Source organism: Pocillopora damicornis, chromosome 13, assembly GCF_964200805.1.
Source record: "Pocillopora damicornis chromosome 13, jaPocDami1.2, whole genome shotgun sequence".
Taxonomy (NCBI): Eukaryota; Metazoa; Cnidaria; class Anthozoa; order Scleractinia; family Pocilloporidae; genus Pocillopora; species Pocillopora damicornis.
Window position 1 is genome coordinate 5,109,512 of NC_142682.1, and position 21,236 is coordinate 5,130,747.

The following is a 21,236-nucleotide window of genomic DNA, read 5'->3' on the forward strand; positions in this document are numbered from 1 at the left end:
GTTTCTATTATTATCATTGTTATTATTGTTATCAGTATTATTTTTTTTAATTTTAAAATTTTGTTTTTGATGGCGAATCTGCTACAAGTTCCAAGCAGTAATAACAGCGAGTTCCACATCATCAGGCGCAGCATGCGTGAACAAAGAAGATTGTTTAGACGACAAATTGGCATAATTTAGAGTCCATTTACTGTGGGTTTCTCAAACCACAATTAAATTAACCCAACGGAAATTCGTGTTTTTCTTTTGTCGTCTTTCTGGGACAAGTACTATCATTACGTCGTTTACTTCAGCTTTATAATCCTAAATTAGTGCCAGCCGTCTCGTGAACACCTCACTCAAGCATTAACATACTCAGGAGTAGGTATCTGGTTCACATATTCAGGATTAATTATTTGATTCACATATTCAACGTCACCGTCTTCCACTGTGGTGTGTAAGTTCGAGAACCCTCACCTTCTGGAGCCTGCAAATATCCAGTTTTATTTGTGAGAAAACTGATGGTTTTATCTACTTTACAGACAAGGTTTATCGACTCCAACTGTGCTCTCAATTCCTTTGAAAATTGCTGTTTGCTTGACTAAACTCTCCATTGTCAAGAAACAAAATTGAACGACACCATAAACGCAACCCAGCGATAATAAGATCATGTCAAGAGTAAATATCATTTTCTCCTGATCGTGTAAAACATGTATGTAGTTAATTGAAATTTCTATTCAGGTCTTTGTGACATATTGTGCTTACCATCAAGCAATTAATTTACTACATCGTCTAATGATATAAACTCCGATCTTTGACATAGATACGGCTAAAAGTTTAGACAAGTGGTTCTGAAACGTAATGCCTATTTCCAAATGAAATCCTTCTAACTGGCAATGATGTGATTTTTCACATGAGAAATTGCGATGTTTAAATAGATATATAGAAGAATAGATAGATAGATAGATAGATAGATAGATAGACAGACAGACAGACAGACAGACAAACAGATAGATAGATAGATAGATAGATAGATCGATAGATAGATAGATAGATATAGCTGAGTAGTTTGAAAACACTTAGACGTATCGCAAATTTTTCATTCCATTTTTTTGTAATCTTATATTGAAAAATCTTTTGGGGATCATATTAAGTAATTTAAATTCATTACCATCATTGGCTCTGGACACAGTGCTGTATATGCACCCTCCCGTTGGACAAAAGGTTTGCGGAGCCTAAATAAATAAATAAACAAACAAACAAAAGAAAAGAGGTTAGCTGTTAATTCATTTAAGAAATTATTTCATCGGGAATTTCAACTGTACGTAGATTGTTTAACAGGGAGGAAAAACTGTAGACTCGATTGCCACCTATGAAATGAACTCCTCCCAAAATCTAAGTGCTCTGAACACTTGGTTTACTTCAGCTTTCTAATCCTGGGTTAACGCTAAATTTCTAACAAACAATCCACCATAGCTTTTGACATGTTTTCTGATGGTGAAGTATTAACATACCCATGAGCTGGTATTAAATTCTCACATTCAATGTCTTTGGCTTCTCTTGTAGATTCATCAAGCGACGCGTACGTTCGTGAACCATCCTCTTCAGGCGTCTGCGAAACACAGTTTTACTGATTAGGAAATTTTAATTCAATTTTTTGTTTTTCAAAAATCGCATTTGGATCACATTGGATAATTTCGTTCCATTTTCTGTATAATTACCATCATTGACTGAGGACATAGTGCGGTATATACACCCCCTTGCTGGACAGACGGTTTACTTTGGAGCCTGTCATTCTTGGTTTCATTTCCCGCGGAAAAACTAGGCTGGGCACAATTGTTCAAAGTAATCAAGGGCAAACCGTCTTGAAAGTCGCGTTGATTTCTGTGGAGAGAGAGGTTACATATAAACATACAAAAAGAAAACAGGAAACAAAAGTAGGCTAGCTATAAATGGCATTTAGCAATGGAAATACACTGAGAGCTAACAGTAAGACATCCAAAAAAAAATTCGAAAAAACAAAGCAGCGAACAGCTCGCCACATTCATCAGGCAATTAGGAAGATATCAAGTAGACTTGATGGTAAATGTAAGAGCAGCGTTTAAGAATCTCTTGCTGTGGCCTTTATTACCAGTTTATGCGAACAGAAAGTTTGGAACCGGTATAAAGACAGAATACAGATGCGGAAAGAGAATTAAAAGCACGTACAGACTGATTGTGCGAATGGAAAGTTAAGGGTCGTTGAAGAACGCTAAAGATTTGTAAAGAGAATTAACGGCACGTAAAGATTGGTTGTGCGTAAAGAATGTTTAAGAATGTTAAAGGTTGGTAAAGAACAGTGAGTAAAGATGCGCAAAGAATATTAAAGAGGCGTAAAGTTTTATAAGCGAAATTGGTCAAAATACCACGGTAATTCTACGGAAGATGGATAAGCTACAATTATTTCATTTCTTTGAGTATTTCTCCAAATAGAAAGTGGTTAATTATATCCATCTTGATCCTTATCCTTTACGAACATTCAATATCCTTTACCCATACCAAACTTTGTGTTTAATTTTGGGTAGACAATGGTACTGGATTACCTTCCTTTCAGAGGCATTTTAATTGTTTGCAGCTTAGAGGCTCTATTGTTTCTGGAACAAAGGTTTGAAAGAACCGACGCGAGGCTAATTTCCGAGCGCGAGATTCAAAATATTCGTTGACTACCAGATGTTGATAATATCACAATTCTCGGGGTAGGGTAAGGGAAATGTCGCTCAGAACAAAGACAATTTTAACGGGGGTACGGAAGGGAAACTTTGTAACATGAAGCACGGGCTGTAGAAGTTATTTCTTTTCTTCACGCAAACCGGCGAATGTCAACGTTCAGAAGCACGCTAAAAGGGCTAGGGTTTGTACTTTTGAATACAAATGGAAAGGCGCAAAACAACTACAAGCAAAACCCAGTCATCGGAAAAGAAACTCAAAAGTGAAGCGAAGTAATAAGCCTATTTTCTGGTCTGTTTAATGCTTTGCAATAGGCCAGCTGATAAGCCGAATCCGCTGCGGGGAAAGTAGCTTACCTACAGCGAAGAACTGCCGCTGCTATCAATTATGTTCGAAATATCATTAAACTGTTGGGAGGGTTAAATTGTCATGATAAAATTATTGAATGTCTTAAAAGTATAAGAAAAAAAAGCGTCTTTTGTGTTATTTAAAAACACAATTGTTGCGCTATTACTACTGTTACTCCCCCAATTCAAACTAATCGATTTTAACTCTTCGCAAACATATTGCAGATTATAAGTAGTCAATCTAAGAAATTGTAACAAGGTTCTTGGGGAATTTAGTTACGAAACACTTTCAGTGCATTAGTTCAGTTGTGTATTGTTTTCTCGTCTTTGTTTCTTAATCGTCAAAAGTTAAGTTACCGGCCTATAACTTGTTTTGAGCGCAGCTGAGCGTCTTTGAAATCCGCGCTCAGTTGACACCATTGTTTTCTTGTTGTCATGCTTATGGAGTAAATGGCTATAGAGACGCGTGCACTCGACAACGATCATTTCGCTATTGTCACTTAACAACAATCATTTCGCTCGTGTCATCAGAAGAGATCGTCGAAAAAAAAGTTTTCTTGAAAACGTTTTCCATGTTTAAGATAGAGAAGGCGCCAAACGCCCTCTACAGACGCGGACCGAGGCATTTTGAGGTAGAGCAGTCTACTATCTCTTTGCCGCTCCTTGAGGTGTACGACCAGCGTATTCGCCATCTGTGCGCTCAAAATGAGCAGTTACGAGCTGAAAAAATGGAAGATGGTAAGATCAATAATGACCAGGTGGCGGAATTGGCAGAGAGAACAGCTGAAGTTTTCCAGCTTCACCAGGAACTTCAGCTTCTCAGACACGAAGTTGCCCAAAGTCGCCTTGCAGTTAACCCTGTAACGAACACCGTGAAATTTAACATCAGCCGCAAAAGCTATTGGGCGTGGACAGGGCTGCGCGGTCTTTGAAGAGAAAAACAATCGGAGACTACCTCCGAAATGCTGCAGAGATTTTACCAGCAGAATTTAAACCAATCGAGGTACGTATCATTGCGAAATTTCCTTGGTAATTACTCAGTAATATATTCACCTGTCGCTGTTTATTCCTTTTAAGCTATCAGCAAAAAATCTTTGTGAGGGCGTCTGAAATAAAAATAATGATGCTTAATTGTTATCTGCATTTGCTTCTTGCTGTAGGGTTTTCAGACTTTGATGCGGGCGTTACAAGTTCAAGATAATGATCCAGATTACCTTGAGCCTCGGCGCTTTAAAACATATGTGCAGGAGTGGGGAAAGCTATTTCTTGAAATGTTCTATGATGACGAAATCACCCTCTACATTCACAGTACGTCAACAAAAATTTAACTCTTAACAAATGTCTTCCTGGATGCAAGTAATGATGATGATATCAAATAATAATTTCACAATGCATCTACTATTTATTATTAGTAGATAAATTACTAGGCCTGAAAGTTAATGTAATTATATAAGCAGGAAGCTTTTAAGTGAAACTTTGTGGTATAAAAATAAATAAACTCAATATTACTCTCTTTTTTCAGTATTGGTATATCATGTACCACAAAAGAACTACTGGCAAGCCCATGCATTCCATCGTGGATCACAGAAAGGAGGAAAAAATTCAAAATATACTGCTCAGGTAGGCACCATTAAAAACATAAAATCATTTATATACATACACAATTACAATTAATTGAAGCACTATGTGTGTAACAGAAAAATTTAGGTGATAACCCGACATTGTGTATGAAGCTTAATTGGAAATTCAAGGGGGGGGGGGGGGTTGGATATTCTTTAGAACGACGACACATAATATCGGACTGATCAATAATTCCACAATATTTACTGAGCCAGACGAGAATAATAATAATTTTTAAGTATACTTGCTCGGGGATTATCAAAGCAACTGCATTTTCTTTCTTTTTATTTTTTACTTCTACTTTACTTACTTTTTACTTCTGTACATTTCCATAATCATCTGAGTAATTATATTATTTACATATATTAATTACCTTACAATTAACTCTCACTAAACAATAAAAAATTTAATGACAAGTTGGATTTTTTTCCGGCACACAGGACATCTCTCTTTTTCATTTTTCAACCTTGAAGCGCATTCAAAACAACAAACTTGGTGTCCTGTGTCGCTATGAATGAAGCTGGCATTGCGTGGTCTGGTAACACAGACCACGCTCGAGTCAATGGAAACACTGGCACCTTCTCCTCTCCCTTCTCCTCCTCATTGCCTTCTTCTTCCTCCCTCTCCTCCTCATTATCATTCTCTTCGTCTTCCTCCTCCTCTTCATCTTCCTCGTACTCTTGGTCCTCCACATCATCTTCCTCTACAAATTCCCACTGCTCCCATTCTTCTCCCAACTCCTCTTCGCTCCAGTATTCAATCTCTCCCACTTCCTCCTCGTCCACTTCCTCTCCTCTCTCTTCATTATCCCGGCCACTGGGTAACACTTCTGTAAATGTAATTGCCTTGATCCTGAACTTTATAATTTATTTACAATGATAAGTGGCTGCTAACTCACCATCTAAAAAGAATGGATCATCTTCTGAATCTGAAATGATCTCAGTTTCAGCGGAATGATAACCACTATTAAAATCGCTCTCTCCCACCGGGTCTTCTTCTGTGGTGATGGGGCCACCAACGAATCCCCATCCTCATGTTAATTGTCGTTCTTCTTCTAATTGAGATAATTGAAAAAAAGTAGTATGTTAAATTGAATACTCAAATTTCTTCTATTTTTTAAACTGTTCAAACTCCACTTTGCAAAGTATTTTTTTTAGTTACCTGTTGAATCCCTTTCTCTCTTAACTCCTGTGAATTCAGAAATAATTTGATAAATTAATAAATCTTATCAATTACCTTGTCTAATTTTCAACATTTTTATCAAATTATGTCATTTACTTAGGGTTTAGGGTAGTATTTTACTTTGATTCAGTCCACTAAGTCCAAAACTTCCTGGAACAGGAAATATCTCACTAATAAAGTAAGATAAAATTCAGTGATGAGTTTGGTTTACAGACTCGATTTATCCTTTCAAACTCCTTGCTTTTCTGCTACTTTTCTCCAAAACCGAATACGACTTATCACCATTCAAGAATATGAGATACTTTGATAAAAAACAGTCAAACGAGGACATCAAAATCTAGACTAAATACTTTTTGTTATTGTGTGTAATCCGTCCAGTTGAAATTGTTAGCTATTTTAGCGAGAATAAACCATAAAAACTACCAAGTTATTCGTTCAAATACATTTTAAGAAAGGTTTTGTTAGATACCGTGGTTAAAACTTATGGCCTGTTTCCAAAAGAGACCCCTTTACCCGGCATTCCTAAAAAGGTCTTAATCAAACAAGTGAAGTTTGAAAGGGACATAGACGGAAAATAGGGACATAAATGAAAGAATAAAATTTTATGAATAATAATGGTAAATGGTAAAACAATCAAACTTATATGATATGGAAAGTTTTATGTCAAAAGACCACAGTCAAGGTGCGTCATAGTAACAATATAACTGAAGGGAAAGGGGCACATGCAGAGAACAAAGAGGAACAGCTAAAAAGTTAAAAAAAAAAAAAAAAAAAAAAAGAAAGTAAGGCACATACTTTAGTCCCTTTTTTTATAAGGCTCATACTGGGTAACTTCAAATTCGTTGTAAGTATAATTACCATCATTGACTCCGAAGACAGGGCGGTTATTTAGAGATTTTCGCTGGATTGTTTCCTCGACGGCAGAATTTTTATGAAATATTTTAAGATAAACTTAAAAAACAACTATCTATAGCTTTTGTGATGCAGTGTCTTGAAGTAAAAAGACGTGGTTTAGTCTGAGAATCGCGCAATTTTCGAGAGAGAGTCAGTCCGTTGTTCTGAAAAAGCTTTCCTTCCTTTCGAATTCCTTCTTCTGACTGAAGGCAGTGGTTGAATGAGAGCTCGGCTAAAATCCGACGGGGGAATGACTCGAAATCGCTACAAAAATAACAACCAACACTATCGAAATGTTAGAGTTTATATGCTTTTTTTAATTACGGAGTTCCAGAGCGTAGCCTAAACTCCCATGTAAAGCAATATAATGTTGTTCTCTCATAAACAGCTTAAAATCCCAAAATTTGCTATGGAATGAAATCAATAGGAATGACGATTTCTGTATCGATGGGCAGTGAGAAAAAAAGTTTCAGCCTATCAAAAGCGCTAATCAAATGTTTGTGCCACTGGTTAAATCAACATTTGAGTAAGATTTCCTTGTTCTCCTTCTAAAAACTTGTTTTATTACTAGATTTGTTTAAGTTTCTGAAACTATTGTAAGCGTTCCACCAATACTCAGTATAAGCTTTCTTTTTCGAGCATTTCTGCTTCCAAGTAAGTAAATATGGGAATAGCACAAATCTTTGATATTATATAGGCCCTCGCCCACTGGCTCTTGGGCAACAACGGCTGCGTTGGATGTCTGGCTTTTGTCACTTTTAAAAGCATAGAGCCATCTGTATCTGCATTTCTGGGTAAGTTTTCTACCCTCCCAAAACGGCTGAAAACTCTTTGTTGCACCCCGAAAAGAAACCGAGTGAATAGTTAAAATGGATGCCATGGAGAAAATGTATTCCTTCTGAATCATTTTTATATATTGTTTAAGAGATACACTCGGCCTTAATTTCCATGTGCACCAGACTGAATGAATGACGGAAAAAAGTGATACAGAAGCGACTTACATTTTCATAGCTTTGTTTCTTGAGGCTAGTGAATGAAATCGATTACCGTAGAAATGGAGAACTTCTGTTTTCTTCGAAAGGTTTCAATTTAGCTTGTCGGAAAAACAAAACGACGCCAACCTTCAGATTTGTCGGCAGCATTTTAGTGGAACACATCCATGTACTTAGTACCTTGGGTTAACAAATTAGCAAATTGACGGCCAAGAGGTAGTCGCGCAGCTTACTGTGATATGACCTACTATTTCCTTTGAGCACGTCATCTAGGACGGTTATTTCATACGAATTTGTTGTAGCGTAATTTGATGATCCTCCAAATACGATTTTTCTACAACTAGTCGGTCTTATAAGACAGCATAGTTTTGAAGTCCAGGACTCTTAAGACCTAGAGAGTGTAATGTATTTCTTCGCCACAACTCAGTTTTCTTTTCTCTTTATTTATTTATTGTTAGTATTGTTATTATTTTTTTTTTCATCTTCACTCACTACATTTACTTATATTTCGCTTCCTTGCCAATTAAATTCATATACATCTCTAGAATTGTTGTTGAATCGTTGCTGAATGGTATGTTAATCAAGTCTCCCCCTAAATTGCCTTGATAATAAAGATGGCTTAAAGTCAAGTTGAATATAAAGGAAAATGCAAATAAAATCCAAGTACCTATTTCTTGCTGCTTTTTTTCGTGGCGGTATCAAAACCACGGCGAGGATGATCATCACTATAAACAACAACGCTGCTAAAATAGCAATTGCTAAATAACGGGAAAAGCAGTTGGTGTGTTTCTTGAGCTCATCGTCCTTTGTCACTACTTGAATTCTGGTCGTCGGGGAAGCTTGGACCGTCATCAAAGCTTACAAAAAAAAATAAAAGTCGAGCTGATAATTAGGTTGACCCTACTGATATAGGATAACATATGGAAAGGAATGGAAAGAGAGAGGGCTGCTTGGCAGTCTCGCATAGGGAATCCCTTATGGTCATTACTTTGTTGAGCTTAAACAATTGAAAGCTTTTCCGTATAAATAGGAAACCTCGGCTGAACTTTCTTTGTTGATTTCGCCGTGGCAGGAGTGAGCAGTTTCTGAGGTCCCTGATTTGAAGCGTTTAGTGTACTAAGTTTTAACTTTTTTTCTCGAAGAGTATTGGCCATAAAAGTGCTTCTGCCTGTTATAACTGAATACTAAACCAAGAGACTGACCTTTAAACTAACAAACGAACACAATATGGATATTGCTCGTCTACATATCTTAAAATCAACAATCGATCGAAGATCTTACATGATAAAGCATCGCTTTTATATTGAGATGAAGTTTTGCCTTGTGTGGTAACAGCTTTTGTCCCAGTTGATGTTTTAGGAGGACTTGTGCTTATTAGAACAGGATGGACGAAGCAAATCCCTTGACAGGTATCTGTTAAAGAAACATAACTACTGTCCCTACCACTATACATTTTTCAAGTGATATCCCGATAACAAGGAAGTGTATTGTTTCTCAAGCTAAGTCAATGCCTCCAATGGGTGATAAAGTTTCAATGTCACGTCCCTATCATTTAGGAAGCCTTAGGTAAATATGCGGCAAAAATCACGGTCTACTCCCCTGATGGCGATGGAATATCAGTGGTAAGGTGATCGCAGTTGGCGGCCTTCGGGTTAGGGTAAGAAAGATAAACGACAGGGAAGGGATGGTTAGCCCATAGAAAATTAAAACTCGTGTATAACAACAGCGTAGTATTCAAAAAGTATTTTACTCTTTCTGGTACTGGTTAATACCTGTTTCTTCCTCGCAAATCCATCCTCTTAGTAAGCTGCCCCTAACTGAACTAAATGATCCTTTAAATCCTAGTGGATATTCCTCATGAATCAGCCCGTAAGAGTCAGTTGGGTCAGGGTTGTTGACACCTTTATGCCATTTGTCAATAGTCAAAGATTTACCATTGATCCAAGTCCATCTCTGGGTTGTTGAGTTTTTTTTCAAGCCTATAAACCATTCTTTATATAGGCTGTGTGTTTTTTTATTTTGAATCTCATTTTTAATAAATTGCCATTCCTGCTCTGATTCCATCACTACGAGTTTTTTATTGTTGGATTTACAGGAGTCTCTTGCATTTGGCCATGTCCGTTGTCTTTTATTGAAAGCATAACACGAACATAGGCTCTCTCCATCTAGAATAACACAAATTTCAGAGAAGCTAGACCAATAGTTAGTGCCAGTAAAGTGTGTCTTTATGCGTCTGTGAGAGAATGCACTCTTTACTGGGTTAACTGTTACGAGCAGAAAATCATTTTTGAGTTTTCTTAGAGAAAATCGTTATCATCATTATCATCATTCCTCCCCGCTAAAGTGGACCCAATATACATAGAAGGAAGACCTAGGGAATAGCGACCAAATGTCAACCTTCTTTAAACTAATCCACATCCGCAAGGAAGTCGAGCGCTTAAATTCAGCTTATCTAAGACTCTCTCAAATCGTTTTAAGTCACATACTTTTTATTTAAAAAAGCAAGCAGTGTAATATACTAAAAACAGTGAATAAAGTAAAAGTAAGTACATTGTATAAATCCCTTAATTTTCCCATGCAACACGCCTAGGTTGCGTTACACTTTGTATGTAATGTGCGGTTTACCATGACGTCATAGGCACGTTAGTCCCGCTATATATTACAATCGTTTCGCAACTACATGAAGATCAGCGTACCGTCGGGATGAATACAAAGCAAACAGCTTTATAGCTTCAAATGGATGAAAGCTAGTGGAGTATGTTGGGTTATTTAACATGATTAATAAACCAACATTATGCCTTTTTACATAAATTTGATCATCAATGGTTAAACATGCAAACTGCCACTTCCTTCTCGTTGCAAATTTTTTCACCTCGTCCGTCGCTCGGCTTGCAAGTCTTAAAAAACCTTTGTCGCAATCAGTCAGAACGCATTATATCTCAATATTCTTCAATCAAGAATTCATTTTCTATTGATTCGACTCGAAAGTAAAGTGCTAGGTCAGTCTGACGTCCAGAATTAATCTAAAACGCCACGATCTCGAGTAACCAAATAATTAAACTCGAAATTCGATTAAGTGCTTTCACTTCATGAACTTTAGAATTATCAAATATTCCTCTCTAATTTACCTGTTCTCGACAGTAACAAATCAACTCCGAGAAGTATCAATACATACACCTTCACCAAATCCATCGTTCAAAGCTTTGGATGCTGATGTTTATTACGCCACGAAAGAGAAAGTTGTGCTTGAACGACTAATTAAAATTTCGACGCACTTTCCGGTCAGTCAAGGTGTGACTTGGGAGGAAACAGCGGAAGTTTGGCAAGAGACCACGCTTCAAGGAAAATGTTAATCAAGAACAGGCAATGAGAAAAATTTAGAGTGAGAATAAAAAGCACAAAGTGTTGATGTCAGATTTTCTCTTTAGCGTTAGATTAGTAAAGGAGAAGCAAAGTGTTCTGGTTTAATTAAAGTAAAGCAGGGGTGTGTTGTGTTGGATATTTCTGGAATGTTCTCGAAATGCTTTGCCAGCGGGATTGAGGTCGTCAGGGTCAGGCATTGTCTAAGAAACTTTACACCATAACAAAGGAGAAAAAAATTAATCTTAAGATTCTTTTTCGTTCATCCTTCTTCCTCTCTCTCTATTATTCAAATATGAACTAATGTGATATGGTCTGTGGCCTTTTAGATATAGAGATATACTTTAGCTGCAGTTAGTTTCGGATGGATTCTAAACCGATAAGATAATCTTGTGGATAAAACTATTTGATCATTCAGATCAATATCTTTAATTTTGATGCCAAAATTTATATGTATTTTCTAAATAATTTTTATAAGAAACACACGCGGCTGGAACTCTTCAAGGGAGTCTTTCTACATGCTTGATTACCGGTACTGTATGAGTTAGATGAGCAGCGTCAGAAATACCTATTTCATCTCAAGCATTTATCAATTCATTATTTCGTTTTTTCATTAGTTTTACCGAACACAAACTTGTAACTCCTGCACGAATTAAAATGACTTCACGGCCATCTTAAATTTGCCAAAAACATGTTTTCTTTCAAACATTGTTCCTCTTTTTCAGTCTCAACCCTACGGGAATAAAACGAGATATTTTAACTTCCCGTAATGTTGAAACCGAAGAACGTCAGACTGAATTTCATTTTTCAATGACCTTTTTCAGCTTGGTGATGTGATTAGTTAGAAAGCTTTATAAGTGAACAAGCTCCATTGACTTTATTAAGTATTCATAGCATGGCAGTTTTATCAGTTGTGTCTTTCGTAGTTCAACTTCTTTGTTTCCTTTAGAAGTAACTTAGATGAGTTTCAACTACAGTGAAGGAAATCTGTTTTATAATACATCAAAGGTTTTAACACAGAATTACTACGGAGTTTGTCTTGTGCAATTACATCTGTTGTGCTGCATTGATAGGGAAGTACAAAATGAGGAAGTTGTACATATTTCTCAATATAATTAAGTCCGTTTATCTAACTGACATTTCTAAAATCACTTCCATTTAAGTACATGTACTCTCGACGGAAATGGAAAAAAAGACTTTTAAAGGAAACCCCACTGTGTGTGCAATCTTGTGGCCCTTTTTGATTAACAGGGGGATTTTTTCTTATGTCGAGTGCGTTACGTTGCGATATTTTGAATAGTTTTTACCTTAAATAGATAGTCTGTTATGTCACCTACGACGTAATATTAATAGTGTGGGATACATTTGCAAATAATGCCGCTAGAAGGGGGGGGGGGGCACTTTTTATTACAATTAATTATTTTGGCTTATCAAAAGTACAGTTGCTATTGAAGCTAATCAGGAAAATAGAAATAATACATAGAAAATAAATCATAGGTTCTGTGCTTCCCTTTTCAACTTAAAATTTGTTCCACAGCCCGTTTGGATTCAGGGAAAAGTTTCGTGATGAATACGGGATTTTGTGTTTGCTTTTCTTTTATTTCCTCGCCAATTAAAAGAAAAAAAAAAGAAGATAAAAGCAACAACGCAGATTCAAGCGCGTCTTACATTCAATGCATTATCTAAGCGATAAACTACACTATCGGTTTACCAGTGTAATAAACCACGCGGAATAAAGGGAAAACACCGGGAAAGTTTCTCAAGTTGCAAGTCAGTCAGTAGTAATGAAAATCCGATTGGATTTATCGAAATTTTATCAAACAATTTGCACGTTGTTGAACGGTGACTGAACTTTTCACTTCTACAATAGCCTGCAGTGCAGGCGTCTTATTAGTGCGAGCTAACGTCATATGCTCGCGATCGTTTATCTGACCGGCCATATTTGATTTGGAGTTAGAGTAGACGGCAGGGGTAGGGGCACTTCTCCACCCTTACCCCTCTCCTTATTGTTGACCGTCGACCACCCCCTTAGTAAAAATTTATTTTTCTACCCAACCTTCCGCTGCCATTAAAATCGAAGATGGCGGCCATAATTTCCGTTAAGAATAATACTGAGCACTCGCTCGCCAAAATTACGCCTTCTCTGTAGGCTACTCCAACAAAATATTCATGCACTCTTGATTAGCCTTTACAAGTCTGTTCTATATGGACATTTGTATCATAAATTGCACGACAGAAACCGGCTGAAGAATAACATATACATAGCAGCGCGCTAAATATGAACCAATTCTCTAGTGGCACAGCTTACCTAATGTTGTGACTTCGTCTTAATTTATCATTTCACCCTGATTAGGCGATCTAGGCGTAATTTTTTCTTAATCTTTTAAATGGGATTTTAAAATTTCCAGAACAAGTCGGTGCTATAAGGCAGCATAGTATTGAAATCCAGGACACCTAAAACTTATGGGATTAAACTTGTTCATTCGTCGCTTATTTTTAATTTAACGTTTGGTTCCCTTGTTTGTTGGAGTTTACACGTCTCTTATGATAATGTTTCAGTCAAGTCTGCTCGTAAATCGCTCTTATAATAGAGAGGGCTAAAATTACTACTGGATTTTAAACAGAAAGCCAAAAGGATCCAATTCTATATTTTTCGTTTTTCTGTCGTGGTATCAAAACCCCAGCAAGGATCACAGATTATCAATACTATAAACAACAATCCTGCTATGTTGGTAATTACCAGATAGAGGGGGAAAGCAGTCATTTTTTAAGTCACCGACCTTTGTCACAAGTGGCTAGGTTTAATATATATTTTCCTTCGGCACGTCCCGGAGGATATTGCGTACGACCTCTTGCGGTGTCCAAGAACTTGGGCTCAGTTTTCCCTAACTTCCCGACTGGTAAATTACGTATATTTATTTCATTCAGACACCAGTCGTTTCAAGATTCGCATATGTTGGCTGTGAGGAGTCTGAATCCTCTCTACCAGGCAACTCAGGGGGTGGTCCCTCCACATCAGCGTATACCGTAGGCTCATAGCTGGGTGGTTTTGGTGGTTTGGTGGCATCAGTTTCATGGTCAAATTCGGCGAGTTGAGCGTACACAAGGTCTCCCTCCTTTCGCTTGAATAAACACACACAAAAAAATTTCATAGATCAAAATGCCTGCTGGTGGTGATACTAGCGAACATCAATATCTAGATGCCTTACGCACATAGATAACAATGTATTCTATAATCTGCCTCTCTTCAGGTTTAGTCATGCGCACAATTCTATCCAATCTGCTTGTAGACGTTCAAGAATCTGTTCATTCATCTTCTACACACGTCATATTTATTAGAGTCCATCGTCCTAACAAAAACTTGAAATTACACTGAATCTTATTACATCCATACTTCTAACGCTGAATGTTCACCTTCTTGTTTGCCTTGTTGACAACAGCATATTCACAATTTTCTGGTAGTGGTTGAAGCCTAGTATTATTCTTGCTGTTCGGTGACCCAAGAAGCTTTGCGGCTTCAACTTGATTCACAGATTCATATTGACTTTCTCCTAATTGGTCCTTTTCTCTGCTTAGGTAAAAAAAAAAAAAAAAAAAAAAAAAAAAAAACGAGAATGTTAGTTTTTGTGGAGGAGCAGAGGAGCAAAACGGGAGGTTCCGCAGAGAAACCCACGAAGCAAGGAAGAGCGCCAACAATAACCGCAACCGACACGTATCCCCAAATCTAGGAATCGAGCCCGAGCCATAACGGTGGGAGATTAACGTTCTCGCCAGTTCACCTTCCCCACTCTGAAAATCATCGAAGTGCACGATGATTATTTATTGAGTCTCAATCCGGCAGGGGTTTGAGACTCGTTCTTTGCAGTGTCCCTCTCCATCCAGAAGTATTGATTGGTACACAGAGACCACGTTTAACAGGGACACAAAGGCACATGACGTAATGTAAGGGAAGCGTTGAGGGGGGGGGGGGAGGGGGTAATCCTACTATGGACTGGATTCTATCTAGGAAAGGAAGAAGTATCAATACTCGTAATTGCTCCATGCTATGCTAAGAGGATAGGATTTCCAGCAATAGTATGCTGAACTTACCTTACCCTATATAAATTTAATTAGTACCGGTTGATTTTATCATTTGGTAGTGATCTGTTGTAAGAAACTGACTATGTGCCCCCAAAAAATATATACCAACAAACATATAAATAAACAAATAAACATAGAAACAAAGCAAAGATAAATACTGACTTTTTCGGCGCTGACATCTTCGGCGAAGACTCTCTGGGCAGTACGCTCTCTCTATCTTAAAAATAAACAAACAAACAAACAAGCATGGGAACATCTCCGTGGTTAACACCGCATGAAAAATAATAAGAATAAGAATAAAAAATATAAACAGAAATGCAAACGGATTTTTTTTCTCAGCAAATAGCAACAGTGGCAACAATAACAACAACAAAGATGTTTCTGAAATTGTGGACAAGTGTAACCTTGATTTTTTTTTCCCTATGACCATTGGGAAACCTCTTTTTCAACATTTGCCAAACTAGTTATTACGTCTTTAGAGCTGGTTTTCGATTTAACATTGCTTGTAAGTACGACGTCCACAAAGGAAAGAACGGCTGGGAAGTTAAAGGCAATTAATCAGGCTAGCTTTGCGACTTTGATGTTGAAACCATTCCAGAGATACAGGTACGTCACAGTGGAACTGCAACGATATTTGACCCTTTGTGGGAACAAGATTATGCAGATGCGTAAGCCAGGGATTCAATCGGTAATAAATACAAGAAATATTATCTGGAAACCAAGGAACAAGGACATTTTCTAGAGAGAAGAAAACAACGACAACAACAACAAAACAGCATAAAGCAAAGAAACAAAAAAGGCTCGTTTGATCTTCCGTCATACTTTGTCGTTAGTCTCCAGTTCTATTTTCGCAGCCAAAATGAATGTCTCTGAGGGAAAGAAGGTCAGTTAAAGGCCTCGCCGCATGAGTGATGTCTAAACCATCATATTATTAGAAACTATTTTCGTATGGGGAGTAATGATGTTTTAATCTTTACAACGTCTAGAGACTCTTAACCTTTTCCATGACGTTTCTTTCGTCTTAACAAAATGACTGTGATGAGGATGATCAACACTACGAAGAGTACTGCTCCTAAAGATGCTCCCACTATCATTACTGTGGGAGAAGAACTGCTCTTGTCATCCGCAGTGGTACGGGTGTCTGTTGATTTCGCCGTTGTAGGGATGGAGACAATTGTTAAAGACCCTAGATTTTAAAGCATCAATGTATCAAAATTTTTGTTCACATTGAATCATGATACAATTAAACCTAAATGGTGATCTTAGCTTTTGATATTGATTTTAGCTTATGACACGAAAATACAACATACTAACAAGGAAAAGCATTTGGAGGTCAAATATATTTATAACATAGCTAGTAAATTTGTCTAATCAAATTCAATTGCGCGAGTGTGTTTCATATTCTTTTATAAGATAATTCAAATAGTACGAGCGCTCTGATTGGCCATAAAACCATTTCACATGAGCGTATGTAAACAAGGTTTTCGTTCCTCTTTCATTAGTTATTTTATAAAAGAAATGTAAAATGGTTTCCGTGTTTACATACTCGATAAGCTGGAAACCACTCCGCTTCGCGTCGTGGTTTCCTACGCTTATCTCGTGTTCTCCCAACCTCTTGCATGTTTACATCAGGCTATGTAAACACGGAAACCATTTTACATTTCTTCAATTGTGCACGCTCATGACGTCATCAAACAAATCCCTCGAGAAAAAAAAAATTCCATCGGGTCGAAAATGTTGTAAAACATTTGGTTCGTACGTCAGCTGTGCGTTCATCGAGATATGAAGCACTTGGGAAGTTTGGAGAGCATAAGAGAGTAAGAGAGAGACTAGAGAGCTAGAGAGCAAATCTAGTTTCTTGAAACAATTGTTAATTTCCTCTAATAATTGAAAAAAGGAAAAAACAGACAAACAGACGAGCTTAACCATGAAAAAGAGAAACAAACAGAGACTGTTTTGATTTGTTTTCATAATTTCAAAACGAACATACAAATTTTAAAAACTTTTAGTAATAACTTCGGAAAAGTTCCTTTTTTACATATCCTAAAATTAACCTGATACGTCAGTGATGTCCTGTTCTGTTGACGTCTTGACTTTCGTAGTAACAGCTTTTGTTCCAGGAGGAATGGTGCTCCTCTGAATAGGATATAAGAAACAGACTCCTCGACAATTGCCTGTTAAAGGAACATGACAAATGACATTATTACTAGCTAGACATTTGTGGGGTGGCATTGCGATTTGGCGAAACTGTATTGTTTCTAGGCTTGTCCGTAGCCACGAATCTATACATCCTCTGAGGGGTTCTCTTATAAGTTATGTATAAAGCTTTATCAAAGTGGATGATATTTCGGGCACTGTTCCCCCGAAATTATAAGCCTTCCCTATGAGGTGGTCGCGATGGGTGGGTTCCGGAAAAATGTAAGGTGGGAAAAGGAAAGATTAGGGGTGGGAAAGGAAGGGGAAAAGTAGCCTATAGTTAATTCAGATCTGTCCATGATAATTATGTTTGATTAAGATAAAATTGTTTGTTTTATCTAGTCCTGATCAATACCTGATTCTTTCTCGCAAATCCATCCTCTTTGTACGTTTTCTTTAACAGTGCTAAAAGATCCTTTAATTCCAGATGGAAGTTCCTCATGAATTATCCCGTAATGGTCAGCTGGGTCAGGATTTGACCCCTCCCATTTGTCAATAGTTAGAGGTTTGCCATTGATCCAAGTCCAATTCTTTGTTGTCATATCTTTCACCAAACCAATAAACCATTCACCATATTTACTGCCTACTCGATTTTGAATCGCATTTTTGATAAATTCCCATTCCTGCTCTGTTTCCATCACCACAAGGGTTTTGTTGTGGTGTTTACAGATACCATTTGCTTGTGGCCACGCCATACCACTTGACTTGTTATTAAAGCTATAACACGAACAAAGCCTCTCTCCATCTACTGAGAAACAAAAAAAAACAAGAAACATTGCAAAGATGTTGTTTTTAAGCTCTATCAATAATCAACAACAGGAGGAGGCGAGAGAGTTTGTGAGAATGGATTACAGATTGAACTTTCTGAAGCTTAGGATTATAACTGAACGCGTGACTTGATAGAGGGTGATCACCATCATTATTCACGCATTAATCAATAAGGTAATTACCTATTCATTTACCCATGTTTTTATTTATTTTTCATTAATTAAGCCATAGTTCGCAAACTGATCGACCTGAGTGCTAAGATGCGTGACCTTCCATAAATCGCAACGAAATTAATTAAGCCATAGTTCGCAAACTGATCGACCTAAGTGCTAAGATGCGTGACCTTCCATAAATCGCAACGAAATTTCACCAACTAGAAGTTATTTTGACAGTTGGTTTGTTACACATTGCTCTCAAGAACATCTGCGTTTCGCGATTGTTCGAGACCAGTGGAGGGGCTCAATTGCCGCTCAGATCGAAGACAAATCGAAAAAATTCCGAGAACCCGTTTGCATTTTTGACGAAAACCGAAAACCAACTGCTAAACCGCGTAAAATCCGCAAACCGAAATGAACAACAAACCGAGAGACCAAAGTTTTTTGGCACAAAAACCGAAAATCGGATATGAAAATAGCCAAAATCGTCAAACCGAAAACCCTAATGCCCCCATGCTGATTGAAGAATGAAAAAACGAAAAACAAAACCAACAACAACAACAACAACAACAATAAAATGGGCCTGCGCTCCATTATGTCACACAGACTCTGTTTTGGCGCGTTACGCAACATCTGTACTTTTTATTGAAATAATGTTAATTTTTTTCACCCCCTCTTTTTTAAACTGTTCATTACTTTGTAAATTATTTGATTTTTAAAATTTTGAAAACTCTCCCTCACTTCTAGTGGGGCCTGCGCTCAAATATGCCACGCAGGCTTTATTTTGGCTTGACATATTTTTCATTTTATCCGTGATCCGATCCGTGTTCCGGGATGATATGTTGAATTTGATTAATAATGCATGTGTTTCCTTTTCATTCCAGTCGACAATCGTTGGGCAGCTTGCATTGTGTTAAGGCAAACTACGTGAAAAGTCTTCTTTCCTAACAGTCAGAATGCAGTGTATCAATAATGTAACGAGTACGCTTACATGAAGCATTGAGCTTCCTGCGGCCGCATGGCATCTTGGGAACAGCTTCCTCGTGTGTCAGCCATGTTGTTAGCATAGTAAATTGTAGCTCTGTTCTTGGGTTAAATATAAGTTGATGTTTTGGTACCTGCCCGCCTGTTTAGCTATCGTTACAAATAATATCTGCGTATGTAAGTCATTTTCATCGTAAAAATTCGCAATTGATATAGATTAAATTTTTATGTTACATTTGATCGATGGCAAATAAGTCACGCCATCTTTGACAAGGATCGCCGCACGACATTTTTATAACAATAAAGCAAGCGGTCGCGATGTACATGACACGTACAGCTCCGTAGCGACAACTAAATGAAAGCTGTTCACAGTTCCAAATTCGATAAAGTTGAACTCAAAGCAAACACGTTACTACGGATCAAAATACATGGATCTATTTCCATAATGGAAGCCTCTACTTCTTTTTCAATTCAATCGATCATTGTTGTGTAGTGTGAAGTGTGTTTTGGTTAACTGCGAGATAATTCTTCCCTAAAAAAACAATCAAAACATAATTTACCAATCATCTTTATAAAAGCAAGTCATTTTGGTGATAAATTTCGAAATCTAAAGCGTTGGATGCGCAAGATATTAGATTTGATCCTTAAGTATCAATCGCGTACGAACATCAACAAAACTCGTGAAGTCAAGGATTATTTTCAATTCCATTTCACCTACCAGTTCTCGGCAGAAACAAATCAACTGCAAGCACGATCCATACATGTATGTTCGCGAAATTCATCTTCCTAGGCCTACGTTCTGAACGTGAAAGTTTGAAACGCCAAGAAAGTGAAATTTACACTCGAACGATCAATTAACATATTTCTGGTCACACAAGGTGTGACTTGGGAGGAATCAGCGTTTGACAAGAGATCGCGTAAAAATAGTTTAAAAGGAACTTGATTTCAACGTTGAATGAGAATTCGAAAAAGGGAAATTTTGAATGATAAAACAACGCAAATTTCTACTGCCAGCTTCTATTTAGCTTTGGGTCATTAGAGGAGAGGCAAAGGATTCTGGTTTATTTTAAATAAGCAGGGTGTATTGCGTTGGATATTTCTGGAACGTTCTTGAAAAGCTTTGCCGACGGGATTGAGGTCGTAGGGTCAAGCACCGTCTAAGAAACTGAACGCCACAATTAAGGAAAAAAAATTAACGCAAGATTCTTTTGTCTCTATTATTTGTGTATGAACGTATGTACATATTGCCTGTGGTCTTCTAGATAGCTCGATAGATATTAACAGCGCTTGGTTTCAAAAGTGAGTGCGAAGTTCGCACTCATTTTTGAAGCGATCAGCTAGTCTTCCTGCTAACACAGTTTGATCATTCAAATTTATATCTTTTTACTTTGATTTCTTAATTGAAAGTATTTACTTAATCATTTTAATAAACATTATATCGATGGAATGAAAACACGAGGACCGGAACCCATCAAGGGAATCTGTCTGCATGGGTGAGTAATTACAACGATTCGCATGTAGATTTGATAAACAAGGTCAAAAACACTCAAGTTATTTCAGTCATTTATTTATTCATATTTTTTACACAGACTAAATCGTTCTCTTGGTATGGATCTTGTAATAACCTACTATACGGCAACGTACTAACGCACTACGAGGGAATCGAAATCGTAGTCTAAATGTTATACGACACTACAATCAGACAAATCAACCAGACTGAAAATTCGGCTGACACGGAAACTATGAACTGTGTATAAGATTAATACAGAGCTGTTGTATTGGTTGATTAACTGAAAACTTTATGCTAAGATATTCATCCTTATCGTTGTGTTTTCCAAAACAAAGCTAAAAAAAACCTCAAACTAAAGTCCTACCGAATAATCACCAGTATACTACGTGATACAGAATAAGTAAAATAACAACGACCTCAAGGCCTTTTTCTTTAAATTCTGAAAAAAAAAAACCTCGTAGTC

General features: G+C 37.3%; 3 protein-coding genes and 1 pseudogene across 14 annotated transcripts in view; all 4 read right to left on the bottom strand.

The window, feature by feature from the left end:
- LOC149035104 (receptor-type tyrosine-protein phosphatase F-like) overlaps positions 1-21,236 on the bottom strand; it is a 111,957-nt gene that overhangs the window by 34,268 nt on the left and 56,453 nt on the right. The window lies entirely within an intron of this gene.
- On the bottom strand, positions 996-1,999 carry LOC149035107 (uncharacterized). Its single transcript, XM_089192669.1, has 3 exons — positions 1,701-1,999; positions 1,494-1,591; positions 996-1,214 (listed from the first exon to the last, which is right to left on the bottom strand). The coding sequence occupies exons 1-3, from the start codon at positions 1,890-1,892 to the stop codon at positions 1,124-1,126; spliced, it is 381 nt and encodes a 126-aa protein (XP_089048795.1). The 5' UTR covers positions 1,893-1,999; the 3' UTR covers positions 996-1,123.
- On the bottom strand, positions 4,985-5,518 carry LOC149035108 (uncharacterized; annotated as a pseudogene).
- Positions 11,931-20,311, bottom strand: LOC149035109 (uncharacterized). Of its 12 annotated transcripts, XM_089192638.1 has the most exons (9): positions 19,982-20,111; positions 19,271-19,795; positions 17,712-18,104; positions 17,215-17,334; positions 16,158-16,346; positions 15,323-15,377; positions 14,495-14,651; positions 13,996-14,202; positions 12,171-12,308 (listed from the first exon to the last, which is right to left on the bottom strand). In XM_089192638.1, the coding sequence occupies exons 2-8, from the start codon at positions 19,344-19,346 to the stop codon at positions 14,005-14,007; spliced, it is 1,188 nt and encodes a 395-aa protein (XP_089048764.1). In that variant the 5' UTR covers positions 19,347-19,795; positions 19,982-20,111; the 3' UTR covers positions 12,171-12,308; positions 13,996-14,004. The 12 variants fall into 12 exon arrangements, with proteins under 12 accessions (XP_089048767.1, XP_089048765.1, XP_089048764.1 ...); XM_089192641.1 differs by having other exon boundaries at positions 11,931-14,202; positions 14,495-14,648; positions 15,319-15,373; XM_089192639.1 differs by having other exon boundaries at positions 11,931-14,202; positions 15,319-15,373.

Excerpts from the sequence above, each read along its gene's own strand:
- LOC149035107 (XM_089192669.1), bottom strand. The coding sequence starts at position 1,892 with ATGTTTATATGTAACCTCTCTCTCCACAGAAATCAACGCGACTTTCAA. Across the intron at positions 1,592-1,700 it reads TATGTCCTCAGTCAATGATG|ACGCCTGAAGAGGATGGTTC; the intron begins GTAATTATACAG and ends TGTGTTTCGCAG. Across the intron at positions 1,215-1,493 it reads AATTTAATACCAGCTCATGG|GCTCCGCAAACCTTTTGTCC; the intron begins GTATGTTAATAC and ends TTATTTATTTAG.
- LOC149035109 (XM_089192639.1), bottom strand. The coding sequence starts at position 19,346 with ATGCTAACAACATGGCTGACACACGAGGAAGCTGTTCCCAAGATGCCA. Across the intron at positions 14,652-15,318 it reads TGTCAGCGCCGAAAAAGTCA|CAGAGAAAAGGACCAATTAG; the intron begins GTATTTATCTTT and ends TTTTTACCTAAG. Across the intron at positions 14,203-14,494 it reads TCAACAAGGCAAACAAGAAG|CGAAAGGAGGGAGACCTTGT; the intron begins GTGAACATTCAG and ends TGTTTATTCAAG.